A 15,994-nucleotide genomic window follows, 5' to 3' on the forward strand; every position below is an offset into this window, starting at 1 on the left:
TTTTTCATGTTTCTTTATGTACTCGGGTCTTTCAATGATCTTTTGGGCGGCATACGTTTACGAGATGGCGCATCATGTGTAATGAGAAAAAGCTTATCAGGCGGTGCCCAACAGCAGACCAGAACGGCCTTGTTGCATTGTTGAGAGGGGCCTCGACCAGGTATTGCAAAGGGTTAATGCTCTTGTTCTTACATTCAATGCAGTACAGTCAGCTTTGTCTTTGGCAACATAGGTTCTCTGCACTACTCCATACCCTCCTGTGATCACCACTGCTCTTCATTAAAACTGTGCAGCATAATGGAAACATGTGCTGACGAGAGCTAATTGGGGACAGATTCCACAAGTGTGTCTGCACTCAAGAACAGTGCTGCTGTTTGCAGCCTGTGCTCTAGTCGTTTATGAAAGCCATAAGTGTGGCTGCCATGGCATTGGCAAGTCACACAAGCCACTTTTACATTTGAAAAGCTCAGCTGTGACTAATACAAGCTCTAGTCTGTTTAATTCTGTGTTCTGAATGACGTGACATGTAATGGCAAACTAGTACCGTATTTGCACGATTGTAAGTCGACCCTTTTTTTGAAATTCAAAATTCCGAAGTGGGGGGGTCGACTTACAGTCGAAACGAAACCTTGAACTGCCAATAAAAGCAAGAAAAACAATCAGGGACGCTACTGCGATGTTAGAAGTTTTTGTTTGCTCTACGGCTCCAAGCGTAGCATTCAGGCATTCCGTGGGCTTTTTGGCCAGGATTTTTCATTTTTTATTTTTACTGCACACACCGTTACCCACCGTGATGGTTCAGTGCTACTGAACAGGATACCCAGGTTAGAACCCGACCACGGCGGCAGCGTTTCGATGGAAGCGAAATGCAAAGACGCCCGTGTGCTGTGCGATGTCAGTACAGCAGGTTAAAGATCCCCAGGTGGTCGAAATTATTCGGGAGCCCTTCACTACGGCACCTCGTTCTTCCTTCTTTCACTCCCTCCATTATCTCTTCTCTTACAACTGGGTTTCCGCCGATATTTGAGACAAATACTGCGCCACTTCCTTTCCCCCAAAATGAATTTCATTTCATTTCACTCGCGGGAAGGGCCGCTGTCCCACTGTTCCAATCACGGAGTCTGCGCCAGCGCCCGGGAGTGTCGCCAGCTGATGGAAGAGCCGCTATTTTAGTTGGTTGCGCAATACGTAACAGCGGCGCTTCTGGGGAATGCCGATGTTTGCTGGAAGAGCCGACGCCCCGACACCAATCACTCTGGTGGTGCTTAGAGTTGGTGCTTTTGACTCGACTGCCGGCCGCGTGCTTCGCCATGAGCTCTCCAGGTTCGAAAAGCATTCGGCGCTCATTCACTGCAGCGTTCAAGAGGGAGGCCATCATTTACGCCGAAGAAACCAACAACTGCGGGGCGGGCCGCAAGTTCGACGTTTCTGAACGGTTGGTGCGGGAGTGGCGGAAGCAGCGAGACAAAATTTTCGATTGCAACTCCAAGCGAAGAGGTTTCCGCGGGCCGAAGTCGGGACACTTTCTGGAGCTGGAGGTCAAGCTTGCAGCGTATGTCACCAAAATACGTGATCGGTCCCTTCCAGTGACATGCGAAATGATCACGCAACAAGGCCGGGTCTTTGCTGCGGAAGCTGGAATACTCCAAACAGACTTCAAAGCCAGCAGGGCTTGGGCTTCGAAATTTATGAAGAGGGCTGGCTTCTCTCTTCGTCGGCATACTAGTGTATGCCAGAAGCTGCCTGCTGCTTACGAGGAGAAATTTCTCGCCCTCCATATGCACTACCTCAAGCTCTGCAACTCGCGGCGATACCTGCTCGGCCAAATCAGCAGTGCGGACCAGACTCCCGTCTACTTCGACATGACGAGAAACACAACAGTGAGCGTGAGGGGAGCTCGCGAGGTTAAGCTTCTCACGACAGGAAACGAGAAACTTCGGTTCACTGTTATGCTATCATGCTTGGCAGATGGCACAAAGCTCCGACCGTACATCGTCTTCAAAAGAAAAACTATGCGAAAGGAAATGTTCCCGAAAGGTGTGATTGTGCGAGTGAACGAAAAAGGCTTTATGACGGATGACTTAGTTATTGATCGGTACCGTCGGGTGTGGCTTCTGAGGCCAGGGGCATCCCTCAAAAATCGTAATCCGAACCTCCTCGTGCTGGACTCATTTTGTGGCCACCTTACCGCGAAAGTGAAGGCAGAGCTCCGAAAAGAAGATACAGATATGCTGGTGATTCCCGGCGGTCTCACGGGGCAGCTGCAGCCGCTAGACGTTGGCATTAACAAGCCATTCAAGGACTTGCTCCGGCGTGAGTACAACGAGTGGCTGGCGACAGAAGGGTGGGAACTTACGCCAACGGGGCGCGTGAAGAGAGCCTCCCTGGCGGCTGTGTGCGGGTGGGTGATTTCCGCTTGGGCCGCCGTTCCACGCGATGTCGTGGTGCGGTCATTTAGGAAGTGCAGGCTTTCCATGGAGGACAATGTGCTGTGGGATCGCAGCGGCGACGACGACGACGACAGTAGTACCACTGAAGATGACTCAAGTGAGGATGAATAGCCCATCTATGCAATAAATTTTCGTTTTTGAAGCGCTCCACCGGTGTTTTTTTTTTTTTTCAGACATGCGATTGGGGGGGTCGACTTACATTCGCGTCAACTTTTTTTTTTTCGGACATGCGATTTGGGGGTGTCGACTTACATTCGAGTCGACTTACAATCGTGTAAATACGGTACACATTTTGTGGTTTATATGTCATGTCACCACAGAGGGTCAATTCAGTTTGCTGTTACTTTTGTCCATTTTACTGCACAGCTTTGTGGTTCACCTTTGAACCCTCACAGAAGTAACAAAGGCTGTTAATACATTGATCTAGTTACTCTGCATGCACATGCCAGCTCAGTTTTATTCAATCAGGCCTACCCAGACAACTGACTCTGTACTGCTTAAAGGACAATAGACACACAATTCCAGGTGCACGTTTTCTTATCTGTAATGATGCATAAGAATACACGAATCACTGTGTGCTATTTGCCTATGACACTGAGTACTGTATTTATTCATGTAATTTGCTCACTTCTTTTTTTTAAATTGAAACTCCAGAAATGAAGTGTGCTAATACGTGGAGATTTCACAAGCGCGTCCTAAAAAACTCTACAAAGGTTATAACACATATATTATGTTGTACCTTAAATTGCCACCTCTATGTCGCCCCACACAAGCTCGCACCCCCTCACAGGCAAAGAAAAAAAAAAAGTTGACTCCAAATATAAGTCAACGCATACCCTCCCCCCCCCCTACGTTATGTAATCACCGTGGGATGGCATGACGGCGCATGCGCAGCTCAAAGCAATAGATGCACAACGATACTTTCGCAAAGCCAGCAGTTGGAGGCAAATGGAAGTAAAAGGCAATAAAATTTCACCCTCGCTGTGACCCGGCTGATTAGCGGCGAACCGAACAGTAAACCGTTCAGTAGTTTCGGATTGCGGTGCGCGCCAAAAATTATTGTAGTTTGCTTAGTTTGCTCTCGCAACTGTTCTTTCGGGAAAGCGAGTGCCAGCGCGAGAAAGCCAGGTAAACAGCGTGCATTTCAAAGTTTATATTTACCGGAACCAATTTACAAACAAATTCTTTTTTACACATGGAACTCCATGTATCCTGCTAGGAATGGGTACCGGCATGGGGTGCACACTACCCACTGCTCGGGCAAAACTATGTTAGACCCCGCATATAGGTCGGCGCTACGTATACGTCGACCCCCAAATTTCGAATTGTCCTCTTCATCAAAAGAAAGGCCAACTTATACGGTATATTGCACGTTTTGACTTTTGAATTCCTAAGGGAACGGTGCTCGTACCAAGCCTGCCTTGTGCCAATCTTCCCAAGCCCACCATGTGCACACCCGCATGCATGCTGGCGGTCTGGCTCAGCGGGGAGAGTAAAATGTGCAAGGAAAAGTTGTTTTTTTTTATAAGCTCTGGTAATAAACTAGGGGTGCTCAAATTATGCAAGTAATTACGGTAATTGATAATTGAATTTCTTCTTGATGCTGTTTTGGTCTCATTAACCGAACAATGACTGTGACGTGCAAGGCGTGCTTAGTTTTCACGGGGTGTGAAAAAAAACTGCAGTATAACGGCTGATAGTCATTTGTTGTCATTGTAGCTTTTAAGCTGTAGTGAACTAAAACTGTATCAGCTATTATATTGCAGTTTTTTTCATGCCTTGCAAGACCTAAACCCACCTTACATGTTACAGTCATCTTTCGATTGATGAAACTGAAATCGAAACTGTATCAAAAAGAAATTCAGTATAAACTTTTGAGTAGTTGAGCAGGAATACCACGATGTGATTCACATATACTTATGTCTAATGCATCATTTGAAACAAGAAAACACAGAAGCAAAAATTTGGCGTCTATGCTCCCTTAATTGTCCCTTGGCACGGCATGGTAAAGTGAAAATATGGAAACATACCATGGAATTTTTCGCCCTGAGCTTGAGGTCGTCAATAAAGTTGTTGTTCTGCTTGTTACACTCTGTGGGCGAAGCTGATGGCAGGCTGGGAAACAAACCTGCATGCACGTTAGTCACAGGTGTTGATAGCAGGCTACTGAAACATGCGACTTAGACGGAATCTGATCTCTGAATTCTGCACAACTGTTTGTTGCCACTTACACATGGCACTTCCCTCTTCCATTCTTTTCTTTCCCCCTTCCATTCTTTTCTTTTCTCTCGGCAGCCTAGGGAAGGTAGGCATGCTTGAAAAAATGTTGTTTCAACAAATACATTGGCATGGCTGGCCTTTCTGAAACCCCTGGCTGTGGACGCAATGAAAAACCTGTTGCTATCTATGCATATCCACCATGTTCAGTGGCCAGGTGGGTAGTGGCTGACCGTAGGAACGAGTGTTGCATTGTTCCAGCTCTTCAATTACAGGCTGTGATGTTTCTGTTAGCTTCTAGCATAGTTACCATTGTAAGGTAAGAAAGAGTGATTTATTTAACTCAAAAAGCTAGCAAAAATGTGTTGTCATGTGCACCACCATCAGATACGAGATGTTTAAAATTAGAAGACCTGTTTTTTTAAGGAAATCGATATTTCCGAATTTTACTGTACTTTCTACAAGCATCATTAGGCAATAAGAAAGCACAACAGTGCTGTACAATATGGCCATGTGCTGTCCTTCTGGCTTTGTGGGCACAGCACCGAAACAGTGGGTTGATGATGCCATCTAAATAAAAGCTATGGAAGCTGTGACAATACTTGTTGTCTGGCTGATAGGCCTGTTGGCATTAACACCTTGGAACTGTATATCTGATTACAATAATGCACCATACAGAGAACAGTGCCAAAACTTGACTTGGTCTTTACTGAAACTGTTGTAATGGAATACATGTGACCGAAAGAAAATATCTTGTATTCCTTACGCACTACCCATCATCTCCAACCTCATAAACGGTTCCTGTTGCCAAGGGTTCAGATTACATATGGTGAACACGCCTGCCCTCTATGCTCCACTAATTCTTAACAAGCTTGTTGATGAAATGTTTTCACTTTACACTCGCGAAGAAGTAAAACTGTTTCTTTTCAAACTTTTGAGTCCTAATACTTCTAACTGAAATTGTAATGTTGTAACTAGTAAATTCTATTTTCAGCCTGTTCTTGAAAAATAGATTGCTATAATTACTGCTGACCTATAGTGAAAAAAAAATTTAGCACCTATTACGCAAGTGGTATTGCAACAAATTGGCACCAGTTGCCATGCGATAATGATTATGCATGGAAAGATGCAGCCCATGCAGGCTCTGCCCCCTCCCATACCCCCTGGTCACGCTCGGCTGCACTGATGCGAAATGACTATGAACACAGCCATGCCTTCCCCGGGATCCTTCACTTTGCTTGTTGTTTTAATAGTGAGCGCAAGGCACTGGTTGTATGTATGGTGTAGTCACATAGCTGCACCCCTGCGGGGGATGCCCATCTTGCCCCCTCCTCCCAGTCACACTTGGCTGCACAGACAACAACGACAAACACATTTGCCCAGAAACATTCGCCTTAACAGCTAGTGCTGTAAAAAAATAGACCGGATGTTTACTCTTGTGGTAATGCGAATTCAGGGACAGCTGGGTTGGTGCAAAAAGCCAGAGTGTTTAATAACTCTGAGGGGGGGTGTAGGATGTCAGTTGCATTTGTGCCGCTACACTTGCATTAGTGCCACAGGTAAGCTTAGTGATTGCCTTTTGCAGAGTGTGTAGGCCAGTGCAGTAACCAACCATGGAGTGTGGAGGTGGGCAGTGGGTGTAACAGGGTATGCGTGTGTCACACATGGTTTAACATCTGTAAGGTGTCCGGCCTGACAGACTCACAGCGAGGGAGGAGTAAGTCGTGACTTCAAAGATGACTTAATTCTGTTCGGACTAATCAGCGATCGGAATTTTGGCCAGTCAGCATGGCGCATTGTGCGTGACAAAACTTTATTCTGACCAGCCAGCGTGGCGCATTGTCACAATGCCATGCGTGTTATGCCTACACTGCGTAAACTGCAAATGTGTCCTTAACAGTTGTAGCTTTAAAGCTACCCTTCAGGTGCCTCTGCATCATACTGTCATCGTAGTGATACGGTGGCAAGTAATTTTTCGAGAGCAGGCGCCTGCCTCGCGAATCGGTGATTGAGGCTACCAGCTCTTTATATGCCAGCTGGGGATGGTCATCGTGCCCGGCTAGCCCTCTAACATACTATGAAGGCCTGCGTGCATTGTGTGTGTGGCTAGAAACAAAACCATACTGGTTTTCTTTTTTAGCTTGCAGTCGTGTTATTAACACATCAGCTTTGGCAGAACCTTTACTTTTGCTTTACATGTGCTACAATGTACAAAAGGTTTTATTCACCTGGTTGTTGTTTTATCGCCTGAGTGTACCTATTTTCCTTCTCTCTAGAAATTGCATATATCACAGTTTAGGGCTCTTTGCTACTGAGCCAGAGTTTCCGGGCTCGAACCCGACTGTTGCGGCCAAGTTCCGGAAAGGTGCCGGTGTGCTGTTGGATGTCAGTGCAAGTTAAAGATCACCAGGTGGTTGAAATTATTGCGTGGCTCAGGTGCCCATAGAGATGTGAGACAGATACTGCCCCATTTCCTTTCCTCAAAAACCAGCTTCAATTTTCACAGTTCACCCTTTTATAGTGCTCTCTGTTACTGCGAAGATTCCCCGGGCAAAGCTTGTTTGTCATAGTCATAGCAGTTGAAAAGCGTCCGTGCAGCCAGAGAGACCAGAAGCAGGGGGGCAGGGTACCATCCTCGGGAGGTGCAGTCACGTGACCACTCCCCAAGCATTGTGCCTCACGCTAACTTTCCCGAGAGAGCAAATGTTTCCGGGAAAGGTATGTTTGTCTTCATAGTATTTTAGCGCACAGGCTGCATCTTTTTGTGCGTAATCATTATTGGACGGCAGCTTGCGCCTTTTGCCTGCATTAGCAGTTGTGTAATTGTAATTCATTTTTTTTTTCTTTCATGGGAGTGTGCGCAGCGGGGCATGCCGCCACATGCAGTGTTCTTCAAAAGTGTCTTGCAAACAGAAACAATCACCGCACTATGAAGTAGCAACGCTGTTATACATCTAGCATTTAATTAGACTCCTCGTAGACAGTGGGATCTACCCAATTCTTTGGTCATGCCTCTTTCCTGAAGCTAGTTTTTGAAGATATTATTGTGATCGACTTTACCTTTGATTCACAGTAGTAGCATACAGCACCGGACTGATGTTACAAGTTCATTCTTTTTTTATATATATATTTGCATGTCGACTGTCAATGCAGTCAGACCTTCACACTATATGACTGTTGCAAATCATGAGCTGCAGAAACCCGACCCCGACGATAGCGGAAGCGTCAGTGGCCACTCGTCCACAGGCATACCTGGCGTCTTTGCGCACTGTGTGAGCTGCTGGTAGACCTGTCGGATACGCTGCAGGTTGACGTGCGAGGCGTCCTGGTGGTTGACCATGGGCAGCGGGTAGTCACGGCCCACGATGCATCGTGCGGCCACCTGCACCGACTCCGGCGCAGTCCACGGCTCGTGGATGTACTTGCTGGGGAAGTGCTTCAGCACCGGCAGGTACCGCCTGCATGCACACCACCATAGGTCAGGATGAGCCTCAATACTTGGCAGCGACGCGCAATCGTAACTTTGCAAGTGACCAGTAAGAGCACCACAGCGTCCATTGTTGGCGCTAGCTCCTACCACGCTGCTTGGGCTCCAAATTAGAACTGTACTGTTTTCCTTCGAAACGTTGCAGAGGCGACTGCTTGAGCAACACGCACTATGATCTGGTCTGGTCTATGGGGTTTAACGTCCCAAAGCGACTTAGGCTATGAGAAACGCCGTAGTGGAAGGCTCCAGAAATTTTGACCACCTGGGTTTCTTTAGCGTGCACTGACATCGCACGTTAAAGAACCCCAGGTGGTCGAAATTTCTGGAGCCCTCCACTACGGCGTCTCCCATGGCCTAAGTTGCTTCCGGAGCACACACTATGCGGCGTGCATGTGAAGCAAAGAACTGAACATACGATGTACAGGGTCATCCACTCTTGGTGCGAACACGCGAGCGCATGGCCGTACTTGGGGGCCGCACATCGAAGCCAAGTGGCAAATTACGCGAAATACCACGTCCAGGTCCATCTTCTTTTATGCCACCTTGCTACAATAGGAGGCTGTGTCGCACGCAGTGGCCCTCGAAACAGTGCAGCCACACACTTTTTAGAGAGAGCTGGCAGTATCCTAAATAAATAAATTCGCACCAAGAGTGGATGATTCTGTACAAGAAAGTCACGCCTCGCTTTCGACTGCTTTTTTGTTGATTTATAGTTTCGTTCCCAGCTCCGGCAATATGTGTATCAAGTCCAGTAACCAGTTCTCACTCCTTCTTGGTGCGCTCAACCTCGTCGAAAACTTCGTCAGCGCGCTGAATGGGCACGTACCGTATGAAGTCACCCGAGGGGTCCGCCTTGCGGCCGAAACGCACGGGGCAGTAGAGGTGAAAGAACTGCTGGAAGAAGGACGAGCAGGAGAGCCACATCCAGGAGCCCGCGTTGACACTCCAGTCGGCGTCCAGGAGCAGCTCGTCGAAGACCTTCATGCCTTCCTCCCAGGAGAGCCAGAGGTCGCCGCGCGTCAGAAAGCAGGCGACCGCATGCCTTGCCACGTGGTGGATCCAGCCCTCCTCGCGTAACTGTCGCATGATGGCGTCGATCCACGGGTAGCCCGTCTGTCCCTGCACCAGGAGGAGACACGGGCGCGCCCTCGTGGTGAGCCCGAACACTGTGACCCACCCCGCAGGTTATATGACTACGGCACGCACGTGACTCACGTTGGCCCACTTGGCGAGCGCCTCAGCGTTCACGTCCCACGGTATCTGCACGCAGATCGGGTTGTTGTGCATGCGGTCGAAGTTCGGGTTGCGCGTGGCGGCGCAGTAGAAGAACTCGCGCCACAGCAGCTGGCCCTGAAGCGACAGCGGCGGGTTCGACTTCTTGATCTGCGCGCGAACGATGTCGTTCTCTGCAGGGGGGCTTTAAAAAACGCTGGGCCGCGGCCTGCGCGTTACCTTTCGGTAGAGGTCGGCCAGCTGGTGATAGAAGAGTCGCGCCGAGAGACATCCGAACCGCAGGTACGGACTCAGCCCCGTCTGGCTGGCTAGCAGGGACTTGGGCGTCATCTTGGGACTGCCGAAGCTCGCCACCCACGCCTGCGTCAGCGCGAGACGTTAGGGCGCCTCGATACAGCGCTCCTGGGATACGTCGGTAAATAAGGCACGACCTCCGGGAGTAAAAGGAAGAAAGGGGCGAGGGTCTTCGCACCTTGCGTTCCAGGTGGCGCTCTAGTCGGGCCAGGGCTTCTGTTTCACCTCCGGGCCACACGGCGTCCTTCAAATTGTCCGTGTCGAAGCCTGCAAAGAGGAGCGCATCGTGACGTCCGAACGCGACGCTTAATTAGACACGAAACGTTTTGAGATTGTGTCCAAGACGCCATTATGCAAATCATGCGACGTAGCTTCTTCCCAAGCGAGCTATATACCGACGCGCGGCGTGCATTATTGGCTATATCGAAAACCTGTGTAAAAGTACTGGAAGAAATATAACGAACTTCAATTCGCCCATCGTTAGATATATCGAACGGCGCACCGCGTCCCTGCGCGCAGCACTTCCTGTTCTTCGTTCAGCGCGGAGGCGAGTCGGCTGCGCGGCCTTGGGCACCTACATGCTGGCAGCGCTGTGAAATGGCGTGATAAGGTGAACAAGGGACGTGGTACCCGTTTCTCACGCCCCATCGCTGTCATGCGGCGAAGGCAACCTAACTGGACACTGCGGCTACCCTCGATTCGCTGCCGAAGACGTCGCGGAAACCAGCTATACCTTAATTTTAATGGTCAATTATCCTATTTATAGTGTTCTAGTAACAGCATTAGACAGTGGCTAGTCCTAATGCACCGTTCGATGCGAAGCAGCAGGTGAGGCCTAGCAGTACGCCGGCATGGCGCTGCAGCAGTGTATTTTTGCATCTAGATTGCATATAAATTTATATCCTTAATATTGAGTTTTCGACACATATTCTTCGATATATCCAACACACGCAGTGCAGTCGCAACAGCACTCGCCTAGCTCGGCGAGCGTGGGCACGGCGAAGCGCTCGTCGTGGTCGTCATCGATGGGCGCGCGTGGCAGCGACTCGGGCGCCAGCACGGGCTGCGGCGGCGGCTCCATGGCGACCAGCACGCCCTGGAACTGGCGGTACGTGAGCGGTGCCTTGCCCCCGTGGCGCTCCAAGATGCGCTCGAGCGGGTAGAGCGTGTGCGACGGCTCGCACACCACGCTCACGCCCATCTCGTGCGCCAGCGCCGTGATGCTCTGGTCGCGGATGGCGCCGTACGGCTCCGGGTCCTGCTCGAACGTCAGATGCGTCACACGCCACTCCTGCGTCACCAGCGCGCGGATCAGCTGTTGCTGGATGGCGTCATTTCAAAATGTATTTAGACGGTGACATAATAGACGCCTCTATAGTACCGTGTTACCGGGAGCCCGCCAGTGCGCGCACTCTGATTGGTCCTCCCGGGTACCTGGCGCCCTCAAGGCGATCTACGCATGCGCACTCACGAAGCGCCGGCTGCCGGTACTCCGGTAACGGTAGCACAGCAAGCTGTATGCTAAACGTCTCAGCTGTGTCCCAGACGAGCGGGGTGCCTGCTGCGCATGCAGTGCCCAGGTGGAAACGCGCAGAGCACATGTGCAACGAGGTAACTCCACACTTCGGTTACCACTATGTAATGCAAGGCTCAGCGACAGCTGTCTGGGGAGGTGAATGCAGTACGCTCGTTTGTTATCTGGTAGAGTGCGCTGATGTCACTATGCTTTTATGACGTCACTGCGTTTGGACAACTCAAGCTTGGCGCGTTCCAGTTGCATCAGTGCATGCTGATCAATCAGCGTGGCGCGATGCTACGCCGGCTACACAAAATCAGAAAACATGCCCTTAACAGCTGCCGCTGTAATAAACAATATAACTGCTCGTATTTGATGATACGCCATACGAAATCTGACTGGAACTAATTATAGTCGTGTTTTGTTGTGGTGACCTCAGGATTCTGCCGACAGAAGTTTTTTTTTTTAATTAAGGCATTCGTATGTTCCATATTTTTTGTAGTGCAGAACGCTTTTGTCTTTTAAATAATTTGAGTCCTTAATCATGTGGTGTGGCTCGTGGTTACAAAAAAATGGCTAGTCCGAAATCGTTTCGCGTTGTTAGACATCACGTCAAGTTACATAACAGAGCCTATTCACACACGCACAATATATCACTTTTATATACTGAAATGTCACTCGGCGTGTACTGGAACTTCACGTTCATTTTTTTGCGTTTGCCTTTTTCATTACACATTTTGAGTGAGAGTAGGCAACGTGAACAATGTTCCCGAATGCTTGATGTCCTTGCTTGTGATTGCGCCGCCAACGTACTTAGCCCCATCCCCTTATCCATCGCAGGTCACTAATGGTGCAGCATGCATGCAGTAACTCACCAAGCTGGTGAGGCTCGCGCGCGTAATCACTTGAAACTCCGGGAAGTAACTTGGTCACAATTTTATTAAAATAAATGTTAGCATCTGTGTTTGCAAGTATTTGACGCGAAATAATTTTATTTTCCTTTAAAGGAGTGCTAAAAGAAAAATCAACGGAAACAGGAAGCTATACGCTTATAACCTTCCGCAACGGTACAAGCGTTTTTTTCTACGTGAAAAGGTGATTATGTGCTATCGAGATCAAAAGTTTACGGGACGTGAGTGCGCGGAAAAAGAATATTCCAATGCAATCGCGTACAGTCGCCTGAAATATATTGATGTATGACGGGACGTGCATGCTCTATCCGCTGATAACAATACCAGGCGACTGTGTTAGAGGTAGAGCTATAACAAATTTATTTCCAAGCAAGGTTTGTTGCTGGGCGAGTTGGTTGGGGTACATCTTGAGAACACAGCGCTTGCAGACAAAGGACCAGCGCAGGTGTGTGTCCTTCTTGTTCTGGTCCTTTGTCTGCAAGCGCTGTGTTCTCAAGTTATTTCCAAGAATGCACGTCCTGTAATATTTTGATCGCGATCGTACGTTGCTGAGAAAATCGCAAATGAAGTCTTCAATTTTATCCCCGATTTGAGTCATTGGTGTTCAGTCAATTCTACGATGTCATCTCCGGTGAAGCGGGCAAAATGGCCAACGTTTCAGCCAGTCAGAGCAAACAACCGGTATACTATATTTATCAACAAAAAATTATTGTGGGACTATACAAAGAGCGAAAAATAAAGTGCCCCTAAATATTTATCAACAGATGGAGCCACCACACACTCTGCCAGGAATTTCATTTTAATGGCGCTCGGCTACTAAGCCGAATCCGACTGCGGCCACCGCGTTCGATGGACGCGAAGCGCAAAAGACGCCCGTGTGCAGTGCGATGTCAGTGCACGTTAAAGATCCCCAGCTGCAGTCTGCTCTTTATGCGTCCAACCCTTTAACGCTATCGCGGCATACTCGTAAGGTGAAAAGTGTCCCCCCAAATTTTTCTATCACTGAATGTAATCATTTGCCTGGAATTGGACTAAGCAGTGTTGATTATGCTGACAGTATTTGTTTTGTTATGTAACCTTTCCTCATTCTTTCGATTACGTGCGTGGCCTATATGCCACTAAGGTTTGGTTTACGGGGGTTTAACGTCCCAAAGCGACTCAGGCTATGAGAGACGCCGTAGTGAAGGGCTCCGGAAATTTCGACCACCTGGGGTTCTTTAACGTGCAACTGACATCGCACAGCACACGGGCCTCTAGAATTTCGCCTCCATCGAAATCGGCCGCGGCCGGGATCGAACCCGCGTCTTTCGGGCCGGCAGCCGAGCGCCATAACCACTCAGCCACCGCGGCGGCTTCTATGTCACTAATGTTTTACTGTGGCAGCAGTGCCAGTGGCACTTAGCGAAAATGCCGGCGTATTCTGTGTGAAGCTCCACCCATCAGAAGTACACGGATCAGCAGGACGAAAAAGCTGCGGCGGAATCGAGTTCAAAATATACATCCAGCTGCCCTCCATAGTCACCAGCCTCCAGCTAGGGGGCTGCCGACCTACCCACTGCCATCTTCGATCCACCCCATCTCCACCCTCCAGAGGCGCCACCACAAAAGATCCTGTCGCGTGTGTGAAGCGCCGGCTTAGTATGTAGGGAAAAGCATTCGTGTATAGGGAAAATAGGGGAAACGCATCGAAGTAACCAACGAGGGTAAATCCCACTGCTGTCGCAGCTTTTTCGCGTCAGGTTTCTTGATCGTTCTGTCAATTTTTCTCTTAACTTCTTTTTTTCGCTGCTTGTCTAACATATGGCCGTGCTTCCCCCTTCAATGACTCTGACGACGCTGCAGGTGATCAGACAAGAGCTCCACAGACACGCAACCGGCACGCCGATAACCCGGCACCTTTCCAGGGGAGAACACTGAATGCGGTTTCATGGCGCCACTGTCCGCAACGAACTCCTTTTATTTTTTTCTTGCACGCTCTGAATGAACCTTACGAAAGGAGGGAGCAGCTCTGGCCGACCTCCGGTATCGATTAGGTGCATCTAAGCATATCTTTTTTTGTACATCTTGACACATGTTCGATATCCGTCCGTGGATTAAAGGTACTGCGTGTGTAACCCGATGTGCCGTACCGTTTAATGCTTATTGATTGATTAATTGATTGATTGTAAAACATGCTGTCTGAAATCGCTCGTACTTGCTTTAGGCGCCAAAATTGCGCAATATGGCATTGTATATCTTCAGACATTTCTCCCATATACGTGTTCGTGATGAATGCTGACGTACTCGCACACCGAAAATGGTATCGCGTTTACACTGACTGAGCAGCGCATATCGTCGATTACAGAAAAAAAAAGCCTATTTCCATGTCATAACCATGCGGCATATTGCGGCATATTGACAGGAGGTGAGGCAGACTAAACACCGGCATGTTTAATTTTTTTTCTCCTCTTCTGAACAGTGACGGTAAAATAAGTGGTGTACGTGCTCACTATTCTGGCCTGATTACATGCGCCTCAAACACGATCCAGCGCTTGTGGCTGTTATGTGGCCCGACACCAGCGTCTGGCTGCGTTGCGTGATCACGACACAATGCACCCCTACCCGTTCCTACAGCAGTAAGCGCGACATAGCTCGTGTGCCACACATGCGCACGTTACGCACTGATGGCACGCCTCGTACGCTTCTAGCCATTCTTCGCGCCACCGCACGAAAGGTTCCGACGGCTATAAGGATTGTTTTCACGACAGCACATAAGCAAATAGAGTAAAATGCATTGAACGACTCTGATATTCAAAGAGAAAAAAGGACACTGCGCGGCCGTGCATGGCGGGGTTAGGCACCAGGACCGTGTAACGCGTTTGCGACACTGCGGAACTCCGCAGCATGTATGCGAAGCAGTCCTCACTAGCAGCCCATGCAAAGCTAATGGGGGAACTGGTGACGGGCGCCGACGTGATCACCTTGGGGGAACCCACAAAATCCGAGATGGTGCAGAACGATGGGTTATACGGATCACTGACGCGATTAGGGGCATCCCTAAGTTTTTACCTTGAACAGTTTAGGGAACACGTCGGCCGGCTGTCCACGGATGACGAAGAGCCGCGAATTGAGCTTGCGAAGCCGGGCGTCCAGGTCCTCGAGGCTTTGCAGGAGGAACCTGTGCGCGGCGCACGCCATGTTGGTGCCCTGCTCGCTCGGGTACAGAACTTGGCCTCACCTCCACTTGTTGAGACCCGCGTTGGAGGAGCCGGCGAACCACGGGTCCAGGATGTAGACGCAGCGGCACGTGCGCGCTCCCTGGAGCCCCAGCCTGAGCGCCGGCTGGTCGTGCAGGCGCAGCCCCTTGCGGAACCAGTGCACCACGTGTCGCTCATTGCCGCCGCCTCCGGACGTCGCCTGCTGGTGGTGCGACATGGCGCCCGCGCTACGGACGCGTTGATCGGCTAGCGCCGTCCATCGGAGCAAGCACCCGCGAAACTTATCACCAAGCGGGCTGGCTCAACCGGTGGTGGTGGTCGTCGTCACCGTGGACCCTCATCGTGCCTCTTCGGCCGTGGGCGCTTAGATGCGGGCACAACGGCGGGCGCGACGTGCTCAACGTGACCCGGCGCGTCGCTATTGGAGGGCGCAGCCGGCGTCACGTGAACGGCCTCGCGGTCGGTCACGTTGCGCACGGCGTGCTGCGCGTTGTTGCTCCCCGCCAACGGTGCGTCGCCGCCTTTGGTGGGGCTCTTTCCCCGCCTCCGGGTTCGGTTGTGTAACGTCCGACGACAGGTTTGGGCATTGCGCCGAATCGATACGCACGGAACGGCGTCGCTCGGAACGCTGCACTCTGTGCGAGCGACTCTGCCCTGATGCTATAATCCAACTCTGCAATGGTGGATTG

At 50.0% G+C, this 15,994-nt stretch overlaps 1 protein-coding gene across 1 annotated transcript; it reads right to left on the minus strand.

Moving 5' to 3' along the window:
• Positions 1-3,404: 3,404 nt before the first annotated feature.
• LOC144126256 (cryptochrome-1-like) lies at positions 3,405-15,667 on the minus strand. The gene is made up of 9 exons (XM_077660328.1): positions 15,326-15,667; positions 15,157-15,265; positions 10,657-10,972; positions 9,860-9,948; positions 9,607-9,747; positions 9,370-9,537; positions 8,981-9,273; positions 7,920-8,125; positions 3,405-4,578 (listed from the first exon to the last, which is right to left on the minus strand). Exons 1-9 carry the CDS (start codon positions 15,520-15,522, stop codon positions 4,382-4,384), a joined length of 1,716 nt encoding a protein of 571 aa, XP_077516454.1. The 5' UTR covers positions 15,523-15,667; the 3' UTR covers positions 3,405-4,381.
• Between the last annotated feature and the right edge of the window lie 327 nt (positions 15,668-15,994).

This window comes from Amblyomma americanum, chromosome 3 (assembly GCF_052857255.1).
Source record: "Amblyomma americanum isolate KBUSLIRL-KWMA chromosome 3, ASM5285725v1, whole genome shotgun sequence".
NCBI classification, from domain to species: domain Eukaryota; kingdom Metazoa; phylum Arthropoda; class Arachnida; order Ixodida; family Ixodidae; genus Amblyomma; species Amblyomma americanum.